This window comes from Pleurodeles waltl, chromosome 2_1 (genome assembly GCF_031143425.1).
Source record: "Pleurodeles waltl isolate 20211129_DDA chromosome 2_1, aPleWal1.hap1.20221129, whole genome shotgun sequence".
Taxonomy (NCBI): domain Eukaryota; kingdom Metazoa; phylum Chordata; class Amphibia; order Caudata; family Salamandridae; genus Pleurodeles; species Pleurodeles waltl.
In genome coordinates, this window is record NC_090438.1 from 111,455,875 (window position 1) to 111,472,640 (window position 16,766).

Sequence of the window (16,766 nt, forward strand, 5' to 3'; positions counted from 1 at the left end):
TTCTAGGCTGATGTTTAAAGAAAAATGGTTGAATTTAGAATATACATTTAAATCAGATATTTCAGTGGTAAATCACATGGCCTTGGGGAGACGTATTACACATATTTTTATCTTGGTGCCCGTAGCATTGTAGTCATCGTCGCTATACATTACAGATGGAGAAGAATACCACATTGCCCAAGCATTTATTTTACATTACTGCTGGTAATATTGTATATGGAGACTACTATTAAAATCATGACTAATGCGGTCACTATTACAACTCCAATAATATGCGTAACTCAGGTTGATTTATCCTGAACTGAAGTAGCTCTTGTTAAAGAAAAGGTTGGAGACCCCTGCTCCAGAAAGTCAATACGTTGAGTGCCATAGATTGCGTAACGAGAACATCTATTATTTACACACTTAGAAATTGCAATAGTGTGCTATATGAAGAACTGTGTGTAAGTTATTATTATTACTAATAGTAATATTATCATTTAGAAGTCTGCCAATAGTTATGTTTATCAAAGCTCTCTGATGATTCTCCAGATTTGTCTATATGTCTATAAGCGCTGAACACCATGCAGCTAATGAGGACCTTTTTAAGTTACGTAGAGATACATTTAGAGCCTACAGTTCATTACTGTGAAAGGAAAAAGGCTGCTTTTGAATGGAGATTAAGCAGTCTAAGAGTTTCCTTCATTTAAAGTCTGTAATTACTAAAGTACTATTTAACAACTCCTATGTGTACACCAATGGCGTGTCTGCTAAAACATATGGCTTGACTTGGATCGTCTGTGTGGTTTATTAGTTCTTGATTTGGTTCCTTCACAGCTAAGACGGCAGCTATCAGATAATGTTCATTTATGGGACCACAGCTAATCAAAAAGCTCAGTAAGGTACTGGTAATGCCTTTATGCAAAGACAGGCATGCAAAGACAGGTCTAACAGGTTCTCTAACCTCACTAATTGGTCTTAACCTTCTGTTTGAACCAAACAGCCTGACTCACACAGCCTCTTTCTTCATGTCTTTGCAGCATTTGGCGAAATTGACCGTGACTGTGCAGACCCTTGAACCAATGTCATTAAGACGTTCATAGACACTTGCAGAGAAGTTTGAAGACACCCCTACACCAGATACAGTTATTTATTTGGCCATATTATGACTTGTTAAAACAGGCAACATATTCTCCAAGGTAGACTCCATTAACATTTCCTCTTAAAGACCCTGCCAGGTACACAATGGATGGTCACCACCCTCTTGCCTAATGCAGTGTGATTGCCCATATTTGCACTAATGATGCAGAGAAGGTGTCGATGAGTGAAGTGGTCGCCTTTGTCCTGTTGACATAAAGGACAAACCTCCTGTTGTGACACATGGAAGTTCAGTGGGAAGTTATTAGCAGGTTGACCCCATAATGTTGGAGCCATGCTAATACATCCTACTGCGAAACCCCATGCACATGGTATTGATCAAGAACTGAATGAGGCTTGAGGCTAATTACCTAGAACATTGCTGTTTTAATGCTCAAATTTAGTGTGTGGTTTTGTTGAACATCGGGTGCAGCCTAGGTACCCACAGCTAGACTGACTAAGAATTAACATGCCAAATAACCCTAAACCCCAGAAACTCAGGGATAGGTGGGTAAGCACGGCAGCATATGCGTGACAAATGTCAGAGACAGGTGAGGTTGACATGCTTACAGAGAGGGTTTGTAGGACAGTGGACAAGAGCAATAGGAGGAAGGGGTGGCCACAGGAGAGGCTCCCCTTGGAATGAAGCAAGGTATGCATAGCTGGAGTCTTACTGGTGCCTAACAGAGAGCTGGAGAGTGGAGAGAACGCGACAACGCCCCTGGGTATGTCATTTCATACAATTAAAAGATGACCACTAACATCTGTTTTTCTTTGATCTTTTCTAGGCTCCAATACAGCAGTTTGCAGATAAACTCAGTGGCTACTTTGTACCCTGCATCGTTGCTGTTTCTGTTCTTACCCTTTTCGCCTGGATTGTTATTGGTTATGTGGATTTCGAAATTGTGGAAAAATATTTTCCTGTAAGTGTCATTTACAGTTTTTCCTTGCTTTTTCCTCAACTGTTGTATGCATCAGTGTCTAACTCTTGAGAGCATTTTTTGCCCTGATGTTTCAAGGAGAAGAATATAGGGGGCAACCCCTGGGCGTCCTTGCCACTTGTAGCTTACCTGAAAAAGATGCTGCAGTTGCATTGCCTTGTATGCATGATAGTCAACTTACCAAGGTAATGTGAATGGATGCTTTACCACTCCCAGCTCCTTTGTTGATGTTACTTTGGCATCCTTGAACTGGAACTCCTCCTGACTGTGTGTTGTTCTGCTTGTCAAGGCTCCACCAGATCCTTTCCACGCCTTCTACCATTGATACTTCGGCATTTTGGTACAGCCGCTCTTTTTTCTCACACAGTAGGGTGGGACACAGCCAGAGTCGAGATGTAAACTTTCTTAACTGCACAGCAAGAGAATTGGTAACTAGAGAACTTTAGGGTAAGCGGGCCAGTGTAGGGCAAAGAGTTGGCACCTTGGCGAGTTAGAGATGCTTTTGGACTCAGCAGCTGTCCCTCTCCATTGTTAACCTGCTGAGGAGTGAGGGGTGTAAACAACTGCACTTTACATTTTAGAATCAGACCTGTCAAGATTCGTCTCTCTTGCGCCCCCATCAACCACCGCTGCTGACACGTTGGCATCTTGGAAGGGGATGTGCCGCTCCCACCGGTCTGCACTGCCCCTGCTGCTCCTCTCTTTATTTCACCCAGTGCTGAGCCTGTTTGCAGTGAGGCCTGTAGCAGGGTGTCAGACAGCCCAGTAAGTCAGATGGTGGCAGGGAGACCCCTGGAAAGAGGTGCAGCCTAGGGCAGGGAGCCTGGCACCATGGGTGTAGGGTGGACCTCATCAGTTGCCCGCACTACAGGTCCGCTCCTGTGTGTGAGGATAGCTTGTATTGCTTTTGTCTGCACTGTACTAGACTATATCATAATTGGGTCAGGTGTAAATGAGAAACCTTCACCATTAGGTGCAAATAGAAGGTACACTGTCACAGCGAAGACTAGACAATTTCCTTAGTCTTAGGTTTTCAAGGGCAGTCAGGATATCTCTATGCATTGACGAAGCTAGGATCAGGCAAAATACCTACACATTTTATCCTAAAATGTTCTTGACTCCAAAAGTTATTAGGGAAAAAGTTTGCATGCTGAAGATTAGCAATATCACCTTAGACTTCACACGTGGCATGAAGATTACCCATGTCTAACAGGCCAGGCAGAAGTCTTTATTGTTAAAGATGTCCACTGCTTCTGCGTAATACAGCTGTGATGGTGTGAAGTTTAGCTTGAAAATATGATTTCATCATTAATTCCGTAGTTGCTGAAGGACGTTTGACCTTCATAACGTGGATTGAATAACTGTTCATTTATCATGTGCTGTCACCTTTACATTCTCTGTTTTTTAGCGCAGATTTCAACTTTTCCGCTACTTTTCACGTACTTCATGTTTTCAATAATAAAAATAGTTAATTTCTGGCCAAGTTAACACATTTCTTCTTGTCTTTATCCTAGTGTATGAGGTTTTTAATGACTCAGCCTTCTCTGAGGATGGGAAGGCTGAGCAGTCTGTGGTGGCTGGGAATGGCTGATCAGAGATTGGTCTCTGGAAAGCCCCACTGGCAGACTTTGCCAACAGAGAATGCTTATGTGCATAATAACTTCCTGGATCTGCTTTGCTCTGAGCAAGCACATTTGATCTTGTATCCAGAAGTACTAGCACATGGAATGAGCCAAGCTTAACCCACAGCAGAGTGAGATCAGTAATTCAGCAGAGGGGTAACTGCAGGCTAAGACTGCCCTGGATGGGTCCTGATGGATGCTTATAACCAATCCATTCATGGTGCTGCAGGCAGATAGCCCTCAAATCTCCTAGCCTGCTATGCGGCATTCAGTGACCGTTAAAGCCGGGGAGGTAACCACTGTGGACAGAGTTAAAAAGACAAGATGGAGAAGAAGATAATAGTGAACATCAACTAAACTATGCCTGTTTTTCCGGCTTTGGTTTTAGAGCTTACTAAAAATTTGTATTTTGTTGTGATAGAAACTTGCAACCTCACTATGTTTTGCCGGTTTTCTGTGAGGAATACATACAGCTGCTGCCTGAGCCATACCTCCTGTGTGCAGAGGCCTAGGATTGTAGCCTATTGCTTCCTGTGACGGAATATCTGGCTGCTTTGTCAGTGTTTATGAAATATTCCACCTCATGATAGCTGTGACGTGCTTCGATAGTGCTGCTATTGGCTTTACTGTGCTTAATTTAGCCATAATATATCTTCCGCCCGTTCATTCTGGTGGGTGGGAGTGGGGTGTGTGTCAAAATTGTGCATTGCGGTGCTGACTGTATCTTAGCTCACAACAAATGTGCGTCCAGAGTTAGCCAGCTTTCCATATTGCTAGCATCGAGAAAGTCACTGTCCCTATACTGGGGTATGAAAATGTACAGTTTGTCAGCATCCCATGATTGTGTTAGAGCAATAAGGTGTTAACTGAGCACTAAGCCTGCACATTGTACCTCTTCTCTTTGTTAAGTTCAGCTTGCGTTGCCGCTATCTACGGTGAAACAGTTCTGTCCAATGGGTCCTTGCATTGCTGTTCCTTTCCTGTCACTATTTTCTTAGATGAAGTATGCACAGCTGCTCCCAGTGATGCATTTGTTCTGGCTGTGCTGTCTTTTGTGTAAGATGAGTGAAGCTTGTCTTGCTATTGCCTGTGCTCTGTCTGTCTGTCTGTACATGTTCACAATGTGTGGTTGAGGTTTACAGTGTTAGTGCTTGAGCTTTGAGTATAACTGAGTTCTTGCTGTAGATGATGTCTGAGAGGGAGAAATACTTACTCTGTGACTTCTAAAATCATTCCTATTCAGTATGCTTTCTCAAGCTATTCTTTTCATTAAACACAAAGAAAATCAGCTGGCATTGTTGTTATTCACCCTAAGTTTGTTTGTAAAGTGGCATTTGTAGCCCAAAATGCAGAGGAGCTGTATTCATTACAACCAAGTTCACTCATTGGGCAGGGTAAGACAACCCCCCACTAATGCCTTGAAAGGCCTACGGCTCATTGTGGATTTGGAGTTTAAGCACACATTACTTTTCTTTACACTTAAATGGTCTAAATGTTGTCACATTGAATTGTGAAAAAAGCATCAACTGTACATGTAACCTGAAAGCAGTGGTTGTACTCCTTGGCAGGTGCAAAGTATAATTTATTTTGTGGGTTCTAAAATTAGAAAATGAAGTCATTGCTATTGTTACTCCTAGTAATCCACTTTTCTTTTTTTTCTTTTTTATTTAATGTTTTATTACAGATATAGGGTGATACAAAATATATAGAAATATACTTTTCAAAGCTTTTTCCTTTTTACAGTGGATGTTTCTGTAATGGATATACAAACGTATACAATCTGACAGGTATTCCTGACTGAATAATTGAAAGATTATAAACACACTCTTGGGAGGGAACAGGTGTGGGGGGAAAGAAAGGCAGTATGAAGTGCGGATCTTATAGTAAGGGAGAGATAGGGATGTCTTGTGGATTGAAGACGGTAGGGGAAAAAAGGGCGGAGTTGGGGTGAAGGACTGCTAAGTGGGGGGACGAGTGGGTGGATAAGGGAAACCATAGACCCCGTATCAAGGCTGACAAGACCTGAATGTAAGTTGTTCCATGGTTCCCCGTCTGGCGTAAGTTGTCGTACGAAGGTGGGCAATATGGCATATGGGCCTAATTTGTTGTGGTATAGAGTAAGATGAGGGTAGGAGTTCTAACCTCTGTGGGGGAATAATGTCAAAGGAGGGGTGAGTAGAGAAGAGAGTAAAGAGGTCATCCATAGTGACTTGTTCGTTGTTATGAGGTCCTTTAAAGAATGGGTTCTTCTTATGCATGTTAATTTCCCAGACATAGATTATGTAAAAGGACAGGGGGAGATGTCAGGTTGTTTAGTCCAGGGTCTAGTGCGTTTGTCTGGATGGGGCAACTAGAAGGTGCGAGAGGGGAAGAGAGGATAAAGAGAATAGCTAGGGGAGAAGAAGGGAAGAACAGGGGCGAGGGAAATAGGAAAGTGAAAGATTCTGAGAGGGCAGTTGTTTCTCGCCGACCGTTGATCATTGACCATCCACCAGCTGCTTCATGGCTTTCTCAAAAATGGGCGCCAGACTTCCTCGAATAGCGCCGCTTGGTCCTGTAAGTTATAGATCACTCGTTCATGGGTGGCTGTTTGATACATGGCAATCATCCATTCTGTCGGCGTGGGGGCAGTACTAGATCTCCAATGCCGGAGTATGCATATTTTGGCCGTGGGGAGTGCTGTGTGGAGTAACCTTTTTTGGGCTCGTGTTAGGGAGGGGTATGGGCGTATATCATGTAAGAAAATAAGTGGTGGCGGGGTCGGATTTGGAATCTGCATGAGGTCCAACAGGGCGTGACGTACCGCATACCATAAGGGCTGTATCGTCGGGCAGTGACATAGGATGTGAAGTAGGTCGCAGTGGGGTTCTATGCATCTCCAACATTTCGAATGCGGCAGCAGGCCTGCCCTGAGGAGTTTAACGGGGGTCCAGTACCAGTCTTGAAGAACTTTGAATAAGCAGAATTTCAGGCGGGCTTCGCGTACTCCCTTGTCAAGGGTTTCTAGTATGTCTGACCACTCTTCATCCGTATAGGTAATCTCAAGTCTATCCTGCCATTTTAAGCGTAGTCGTTCTAGGAGGGGTTGTGAATAGAGATGATTTGTTAACTCGGCATAAAGGTCAGCCATAACACCTTTATGTCGGCCCCATTTCTGGAGGTAGGTAACAATGGGTGATGTTTTAAGCGTCCATGGGGGAGCCCCTGATGTTCTACGCATACAGTGTTTGAGCTGTATGTTTCGCCATTCTTGATTACTATGGATGACAAACTCCTCCTGAAGAGAGGCGAAGGTTCGAAAATTATTTCCATCTATTATATGGAATATATTATAGATACCTGCCTCGAGCCATTGGGGCCACCTGAGGAGATTTCCTCCTATTTTTATGTTTTTGTTCCCTGCTATAGGGGCCTGGGCATGTAGTGAAGGGTGTATACCTAGCAAGCGGTGGGCTCTGTGCCACGCTGTGTTGGTGGCCTTGAGGATGGGGTTAGGTAGGGAGGGGTGGTCAGCATATATCCCTCCCATCTCTGTGTGCTGTCCTCTTAGGAGACTCTCTGTGGCTACCCATTGCGGTGGATCAGGTGTGTCTGGGAGTGTGTATACTAACTGTGATAGTTGTAAGGCTAGTGAGTATTGTTCTACCGAGGGTAAGCCTAAGCCCCCATAGGGTCGTCACGCCAGGATAGTTGCAGGTTTCAGTCTTGGGCGTAGGGAGCCCCAGACGAAGGTCCTTATGGATGCATCAATCGAACGGAGTAAAGGGAGGGGCACCCGTAGGGGAAGCATGCCTAGAACATATGTAAAGCGTGGTAGTGTAGTCATTCTGACCGGCTGTGTCCTACCCCACATGGACAGGCCCAATAGTGACCATTTGGCTAAATCCTGCTTCATTTTAGATATGAGGGGGTCTAGGTTGTCCCTAACTATGTGTTCCAGGCCTCGGTTAATAAACGTTCCTAGGTATTTGAGACAGGTCGGTGTCTATTGGAATAGAAGGCCATGTACCGCTGCTCTCGTCGTTATGCGGGATAAAGGTAGTGCTTCGCTTTTGTCCCAGTTTACCCGGTATCCGGATGGAGGTGCGAATTCCTCTATGGTAGAGAGCAGTGCGGGTAGGGAAGTTTCTAGGTCGGACAGGGTTAATAAGATGTCGTCTGCGTAGAGAGAGATTTTGGATAAACCCCCGGTTATTTGAATACCTTTTATCTGTTGGGAGTTCCGTACGGTAGCTGCCAGGGGTTCCATGGCCAATAGAAATAGAAGTGGTGACAGGGGACAACCCTGGCGTGTGCCTCTTCCAATAGGGAAGGGGTCTGATAAGAAGCCCCCGCAGTTAGCCTGTGCTGTAGGATGGTCGTATAATAAACGTACTTTAGAAATAAATTGTTCCCCTAGGCCAAAGTGCTTCATGGTAGTGAATAGATAGAACCATTTGATGCAGTCGAATGCTTTCTCTGCATCTAGGGATAAAGCTAGGGCCTCTTCAGGCATATGTAGAGCTTCCAGCAGCGTATGGTAGAGAGTGCGCATGTGGTTTCTGGAGGTGCGGCCCGGTACGAACCCCACTTGGGTATTATGGATCAGAGATGGTATCACTTTGCGTAGGCGTGGTGCTAAAACGCTGGCTAGGAGTTTAACGTCTCCATTCAGGAGGGAGATAGGGCGATATCTGCCACAGAGGAGGGGATCCTTCCCTGGCTTAGACAGAATGACAATTGTAGCCCTGTTGGATAAAGCGCCCAGAGAGCCTTCCTGACATGCTTCCGTTAGTGCTTCATGTACTGCAGTGATTGCCTCTTCCCCGTCCCATTTATAAAATTCCGCAGGGAATCCGTCCTCTCCTGGAGATTTATCGTATGGGAGTTTGTTATAACTTGTGTTATCTCTTCCTTGCTTATATCGCCGTCTAGGAGGGCTCTGCCAGCCTCCGACAAACGAGGCAAGTTGGCTGTGTTAAGAAATAGCTCTATCTGTGCCTGATCAGTCGTTATTTCCGGAGTATAGAGATGTTGGTAATACTTGGCAAACTCGTTTACAATATCTTGCGGACGAGTCAACACCGCTCCTGAGGAAGATGTTATAGCCGAAATGGCGGAAGCAGCCTCTCTTTGCCGGAGCTGGGCCGCTAGGAGGCGTCCTGCTTTTTCTCCTTGTTCGTAATGGCGGTCTCGCAATTTCTGCAGTGCATATTCCGCCTGGGACGTGTAGAGATCATTGTGTGCTATTCGGGCTTGTTCTGAGGAGCGGCGTAGCCTAGGGGACGGTTGGGTGGTGTACTGTTTGGTGAGGTTCTGAATTGTGGTCTCTAGGGTGGTTTGACGGGCTATTCTGTCTTTGTTGGCCAATGCTGCGTCTCGCATCATATTCCCTCTGTGTCGCCTTTGCTGCTGCCCATAGAACCCTTTTGGAGGTCACAGTGCCTGTGTTCTCGATCATGTATGTAGATACGTGTGCTTTTAATTGCTCATTCCCTTGGGGGGAGCGGTATCTGTGTACAGCGAGGCGTCATGGTTTTCGGCGTGGGGGGGGACAGGCCTACCTGGATCAGGATTAGCATTGGAGAGTGGTCTGAAAGACCACTGTCTAGGATGCAGATGTCCAGCATGTGGGGGATTACAGTGTGTGATACCAGAAAGTAGTCCAGGCGCGATTGGGTGCCATGGACGGCCGTTATAAAAGTATATTCCTTATCTTTCGGGTGTTGTATTCTCCAACAGTCAACTAGACCGACGTCCGCAGTTAGGTCCGTCAAGAGTGCTCTGTCGTGATTGTTGCCTACTTCAATGGGGCCTGTCCTATCCAGTATAGCGTCTTGGGCGAGATTTCAGTCCCCCCCGATTATATATTGGGCAGTCCCGATTTCTGTCAGGAGACGGTTTAGTTGTAGGAGGAATGGGCGTTTTGAGCTGGTTGGTGCATAGACGGAGCCCACGCATAGGAAGGTATTCCCTATTTTTAGTTTGGCAAATGTATACCTTCCTTCTGCATCGCTCCACGTTTTAATGATTGTGATCGGCAGGGATTTTCGCATTAATATCGCCACCCCACACTTGCGGGGTGTGCTGCTTGGGTGGGGGGGGGCAGAGAAATTGATGCAGGATGGGGCTTAATACGTGTTGCATAATGCCTGATGATAGATGATACAGGGGATGGGGGAATGGAGGTGTATGTGTATGGTGGGGAATCCTAAGGTGATATTGCAGGGTAAGGACAGAGTATATGGAGAGAAGGGGATATTCAAGTGGGGGGGGATTGGGGCGGAAGAAGAGAGGGGGCAAACGGAACAATATAGTTCTAGTGCAGGCTAAGATACATAGAAATGTAAGTATACAGTACATCCTGAGTATTACTTTTTAGCTGTAACATCACATTAGCGCCTACTTCAACATTCCTATAACCTATTAATTCTTATTAACATAATACGTCCTATTAACTTATCACCATGTTATATTATAAACTGTTAATCTGGGCATCAAGCTATTTATCATAGAATAAGCAGTGAGTGCTGTGGAGTCCCGTATTGTGTGAGGGCAATGTATGGTCCACCCCCTTACTGGTGACTTGTCGCGTATTATTACATCATAATACTATTATAGGGAGGAGTGTATTAGGATATTGTCAGTTTATTAGCTTGGCACATACTACCCTCATGATCGTCCTATCCTGGGTGGGGCTCATGGGTATCAGTGGTAAGTAATCTGCGGGCAGGTGTGTGCGGTCAAGAGGGGGTAATTGGCTATTTATATTGCGGTGCCTTAGTATGGGACACCATATTGTTATGCTATGTTATGGCATATTGTATCATTTTATATAATTTTAGTTTATGATATTAGTGGGGGTATTGATATACAATGGGTTGCATTGTATTGTGTGTCCCCCAGGGAATAGGTTAGTTTATCCTTGTTTGCCCCAATCTTGGCCCCTGGGATATCTATGAAGATTAATTAGTTCTGGCGTCGGTATTAGTCTTATGTGTTATGTGCTGGGGTAGGATTGTGTTGTGGTGCTTGCTGCTATGGGGTATTCTGTAGCGCAATGGGAACGTGTCGTGCCGATGTCTGTAGTGGTTGTTCGCTATTTGATACCCTTTGTGCTATGTTGTAAGACCAAGTCTGGGCTCTTATGAAGCCTACGGGAAGCTGGTGGATCTAGTCCTTGCTTTGGTGTGTGTACTCTGTCATACCCCAGGGACAGATTACGATTTACTGGATAGTTACCCATTGTAAGCCCTTATATTGGGTTATAGTGATCATGTGCTTTTGAAGCATCTAGTTTTTACAACAGCACTAACAATCCTAGACAATTATAATGAAGGCACATATATATGGTCTGAATAGGTACTCATCCATCCACGAGATCGACAGCTGCTACGGTATTCTTGTTTTCAGGCAATTGTCTTTCTTGTGCGCAGTATCGCGTCCTCCTCTCAAGGGGGTACAGTCGCTGGTTTTAAAGGGGAACGAGATTTGTCCCTTTCCGATAGTTGGGTGTGGGTTACAAATGCGTGTAAGACCTGACCCCTATCATCATGTGATCTGGCCAGTCTCTCTATGTCTCTGCCTCTTTGGCCGGCTTCAGTGTCACCTAGGGCCATGTTCGTTTTTTCCTGTCCTGGGGGAAATTTCCAGTACCTTCATTGTCTCCTGCGATGCCATGCGAACAGTTTGTGCTAGTAGAGTCCATAGATTGAGGTTGGAAGGAATCAAGGAAAAGTCTCAGTTCTTCGGGGTTGTAAAAGTCCTTAGATGCTCCGTTTTTGGTAACCCACATTCTGCAGGATCGAAGAGGCCGTATTTTATCTCTAGTTGGCGAAGCCGGGGTCGTAGAGCTAGTAAGGCCTTTCATTGGTTTCCTTGGAGTAATCGGCAGTTATTCGGATGTCATGCTGATCTATTCGGAAAGGTCCATGATTGCGCGCCGCTTGAAGTATTTGACGGGTCTGACTATGCCGTAGCAAGCATGCGATGATTGGTCGGGGTCTTGAAGGATTGTCGGAGCGTTTTGGGCCTATTCTATGTGCCCGTTGGAATTCTATTGGTGAGTCGAAGTCCAGTGAGGTCAGTTTTGGGAGGGTGGAGTTCAAGAAGGCCTGCATATCAGCGCCTTCTTCATTTTCCGGGATCCCGTGTAGACAGATGTTATCTCTCCGACTCCTATCCTCCATGTCCGTTAGTTTACTCCTGAGGTAAAGGAGGTCTTGGTCTCGGTCCCGAGACACAGTGGCCTGCGCCTCTACTAATCCCATGCGTTGCTCCAATCCCGTCACTCTGGATTGGAAGCTTGCGATTTCAGATCGCATGGATTTGGTCTCTAGTGTTAGCGAAGTTATGGAGGCGTCCATCCCCTCTATGCAGCGGCTGACAGTGGTAATTTCTTGTAATATCCGGTCCATAGATGTGGGGTGGCCCTTGTCAGCCATTGTGGTGAGCTCGGTTGGAGGTGGCGATGTTTGGGGGCTTGTCGTGATGGGGGTTAAGCGTTTGTGTTGAAGCGCTTCCGGAAATAATAGCTGTTGTGCAGGTTTACTGACTGATTTATGGTTCGGTTTGTTACCGGGCATCGCCTTAACGGTCCACAAAGGTTGTCCACTTAAGGCCTGGTTTTCCTTCCTCTAGATCCAGTAGAGGTGTGGGCTTTCTGTGTCAGTCGGTTCTTGTTTCTATTCCGTCCTTCCTCTTTTTTTGTTTTTTTCCTTCCCTCCAATGTCCGTTTTCGCCTATTCCTTGTTCTCCACTTTCTTTTCTTTTCCCCCTTTATTTATGTATACATGTCTCCCTGGCGACTATTACGAATTGTAACGACCTGTCATTGTCTTCAGACCGGAGGGGAAGTTATGCCTATGATGATTCTGCTGTAGTGGGGTCGGTGTAGGAACTGCTATAGCCCAGAGTATTGAAAAGTTAGGTCCACTATTCCCTGTGCCAGGCTCTCTTGTGTTTGGTGTTGAATGCAGGGAGCGTTAAGGGAGGAAAAGGGTGTGGTATGGCTAACTCCAGGTCTTTTGCCAGTCGTCCCTGTTGGGATTGTATGTGGCTGTATTCTCTGCCTGTTGTCATTTGCGTTTCCCTGGAATGTATGAGTTGGGGGTGGGGCGTTCACTCCTGCCCTTGAACCTAGGTGATCTGGGTGGAGGGGGAGGCAAGCGATTTTGAGGCCCTCCTGAGTATTCTAACTTAGATCACTTGTCCCCTGAGCATTAGTCTTTTCTGTGTATCTTTTCGTATCGTTTTCATTTTTTTTTCACCTTGTCTTACTTTTGATGATGTTCCGTCTGAGCTTTGGGGATTTCTTGGGGGTATTCTTCCATTGTCCTCTGATCCTTTCTTATTTACCTCTTTTCCTCCTTTTCAATCTTTTCTCTGTGTACCCCTTTCTTTTCTATTTCAGGTTTGTTGTCGTCGTCGTACCCCTTCTTTCCTCATCTCTCTCCAGCATATGCTATGGGAAGAGGGGTATAAGATATTTGGGTGCGGTATGTTTTCCCTGTCTTCTTCTTCTTCACCTCCCTGCTCTCCTGTCTGTCTCTCTACTCCTCCAGCTTTCCCGTTCTCTTCTCGCTCTCTCTGCTCCTTCCGTTCCCCCTTCCATCTCTCCGTCTCCTCTTCCTCTTCTTTCCCCCTTTCCCCTCCGCTTCCCCCCTGTTCCTCTTTGTTCCCCTCCTCCTCTCTTGTATCTCCCTCTTCTCCTTCTATTCGACTGATATTATTTGCTGTATGGGGGGAGGAGGAGGGAGAGTTGGGCTTGATATCTCAGTGGGGGGTGATCTGTAAGGAAATCCAATAGCCCGATATCTTTCAGCTTTGGGGAGGATGGGGGGTGAGGGGGGGCGGTGTACCTCCACCTCCGATGATCTTCGCTTTCCGGATGCTCCTCTCCGTCTTATGTTGGAGAGGCGCGGTCCAGTCTCTCCTGCGGAATCTTTACCCTCTCTGAAGCCTTCAGAGGGTCGGAAGGTCCTTGGCGCCTCGGCGGGTCTCCCCGCTGGAGACTGGGAGATCCAGGCACCGTGCGCGAGCAGATCTTCACAGCTTCCACGGCCCACCAGTCCACTCCGCGGTCGCTGCAACCGCACCAGCCGCGGCTCTCATATGGCGCGACTCCGGCCAGGCCCTCTCCGCCGAGAGCGAGTCACGGGCAAATCGCGAGTCCTCGGTCTCCTGGCTCACCTCCACGGTGTCTCCGGGTGCTGGTCCGAGGCACAACAGCTGGTAGAACAAATAGCGCCGGTTGCAGCGTGTTCGCCAGCTGTCTCTGCGCCCCCGCCGCCCCCCCCAGAATCGCCGCGACACGGAGCTCACGCTCTAGGCAGCCATCTTGCTCCGTGGCCCGGCCACGCCCCCAGTAATCCACTTTTCAAAATGTTACAAGAAATCCAGCTTCCTGACAGTTACACCCTAGGTCTTCTCAAATTTGTGTGAATTCTTCGGCATGGGTGAGATCACCTGTCCTATTGCAGCAAGATGTTTTTGTGAACAGTCGGTACTGAAACATTACCAATAAATCTGTGTTGTTTCAGTGAGATAGCGATAGAGGTGCTAAAAATGAAACCTTGCTTCCTTTTCTTGCTTTTGCAGTGGAGGCACCTCTGCATTTTTAGGTAGAACGCTTGCTATTCAAACCGTCCAGTTAAGTGCATTGGTAGCATATGTGCTCGGGGTATCCATGTTGAACGTCACTGTCCTTGACGTCTCTGAAAGATGCCCAGCTTCTACTCAACATATTGATGCTCTGGGCAGCAAGCCTAGTCAGAAGTGACTTTCCTTTCAGGTGCAAAACCTCCACACGAGTCTTCCACGCACATGAAGTGATATGTCCTCTAACCATCAATAAAACGTTTGAAGTAAAGCACTGCTTGTTCTGCCAGAAAGACATGCACCGGTATGATTGTTCAGGCAGAATGAATCATAGATAAACTGAACTGTGGTACATGTCCACCTCACTGAATTTCACAGTATGCCCTCTTCTCCTTTAGTTCTCATTTATCTTAGTTTCAAGTCTTATGCGCATTGCCTCCAGCAGTAATTATCATCTGCACTGCAGCAGTGGCCGGACTGGGTGGGCTTCCTGACCGTGTCACTCTCTCATTTGCTTGCTTATTTTAAGATGGATTGCCTTTCTCTTCTTGTGTTTGTCCTTCCCATGCAGCATAGCCTTTTTGCCATCCCTTTGATTGCCTAAAGTCCTCTTCCACTGCTCACATTTCTGGAACTACTTTTTTCTTTTTCCTCAGTTAACTCCATGAGAATGCATGTCTTCGCTTGCTCTACCTCATTGTGTTGGGTCCCAGTATTGCTCCCTACCCCTCTCAGCTTATCTGTAAAAATGTAGCAATATATATACTATTGTTGGGGTATAGCCTGAGGCAGAAGGGCTGTAAGGTTATTAAGGGTGGAATGCTCTACATGTTGGAGCTCCGGGCTTACACCAGCCATTATAAGCCAGGGCTTCTCCATTATCTTCAGTGAAGTTCTCAACATTTCAGTGCTCTCATTAGCAGTCAGCTTGTTCAAAAACAATACTGTTGAAATATGCAGCCATCACAATTTCAGTGGCGCAGTTTTGGTCAAACATTAACACAACAGCCCATAATTAAAAACAAGGACTGGCAATGCCAGTGGGTTGCAACTTCATAATGCGAGGGGGAACCTTTTGGCTTTGCCCCGGGGTGACACGCTACTAAGAGCACTGCGAATCCATGAGACAGGCCTATTAGAACAGTGGTTTCAAACCTTTTGACTTCTGTTGACCCCCCACGTTGTCATTACTGGAACCCAGGGACCCCCACTGAATAATTATTGGAATCTGGGGACCCCCCAGTGAGTCATTACTGAAAGGTGGGGACCTGTTAATTTTAATTTTCTAAACAGTCGCGGACCCCCTGCGGAGGATTCGCTGACCCCCAGGTGTCCCCGGACCACAGGTTGGGGAACCACTGTATTAGAACATTGGATGGTTGAGAACTTCCATTTCTCTTCTCGTAGTTTACTTTGTGCTTTTACATTTCACATACTCCATACTGCTGGGGCACTTGATACGAAGGATTGGATCGTATGCGTTGCTTATGGTAAAGGAAATTAAGTTACCTACGTTTAAATTTGCAAACAGTTTAAATTTGCAAACCTGAGTCGTGGAATATGCATAACTTTGTAGTATCTCTTTCTTTACTCTACTTCTAGCTATGAAATATTTATAATCATTTAACCTTTCAAGATGAAAACTGAGGTGGGGCTCTTAATATTGCTGCAGTCCAGAGGCAGGGATATTGGGATGTGTGGAATACTGGCCCATGTTACCACTACTTCAAGTCTTGTGTACGCCATAGTCTGTTATAATCTGTTCTTTTCGATTGGAGGAGCAATGAAGTATGCAAGTAAATGGGTAGGACAAGAAGAAATTGGTAAGGTGATGGAATGGAGGAAGAAGGCTTGAGTTGTGAAATGTTGAGGATGGGTACAGGTCTTACAGCAGGGTCTACATGCAGAATCTAAATGTTTTTTGAGACTCTTGTGCAGATTCCCAGAATGTTGCTATCAAATAGTGGAGGTCCACTTAATAAATGATACAAAGGCCTATGTGTGCAGTAGCTGCTTTCGAGTTACAGTTGCCAGTATATTTTCCTTTTCTGCAATACTAATATTAAATACAGACACACTGAGAAATGTATTCATAGGCACCTTGTTTTGTAGCGATGGCTTAATCGCCTTGGGTTTGAAAAGTAATTATTTGTGAACCTCTTAGTGGATGTTGCAGCCACGATACACAGTCCTGTTTTCTGTGTTTTCTTTTAACTTTTTCAATTTACTGAAACCCCTTTTCTTCATTGTCACAGGGCTACAACAGGAGCATCTCCCGTGAAGAAGTGATCATTCGATTTGCTTTTCAAGCAGCAATCACAGTTTTGTGTATTGCCTGTCCCTGCTCACTGGGGCTGGCAACCCCAACAGCTGTTATGGTGGGCACCGGGGTTGGAGCTCAGAATGGCATCCTGATTAAAGGAGGTGAGCCTTTGGAAATGGCACACAAGGTAAGCATAGTGATTATTATTGATAAGAATAGCAGTGTGAGAAAATGCCCCTTTTTGTG

At 45.8% G+C, this 16,766-nt stretch overlaps 1 protein-coding gene across 2 annotated transcripts in view; it reads left to right on the top strand.

Annotated features, from left to right (window-relative positions):
* The window catches only part of ATP7A (ATPase copper transporting alpha), a 307,765-nt gene that overhangs the window by 227,983 nt on the left and 63,016 nt on the right, over positions 1–16,766 (top strand). For both annotated transcript variants that reach the window (XM_069211097.1, XM_069211107.1), the window contains exons 14-15: positions 1,905–2,039; positions 16,513–16,707. In XM_069211097.1, coding sequence (XP_069067198.1) covers positions 1,905–2,039; positions 16,513–16,707 — 330 coding nt within the window. The remainder of the gene's footprint in view (positions 1–1,904; positions 2,040–16,512; positions 16,708–16,766) is intronic.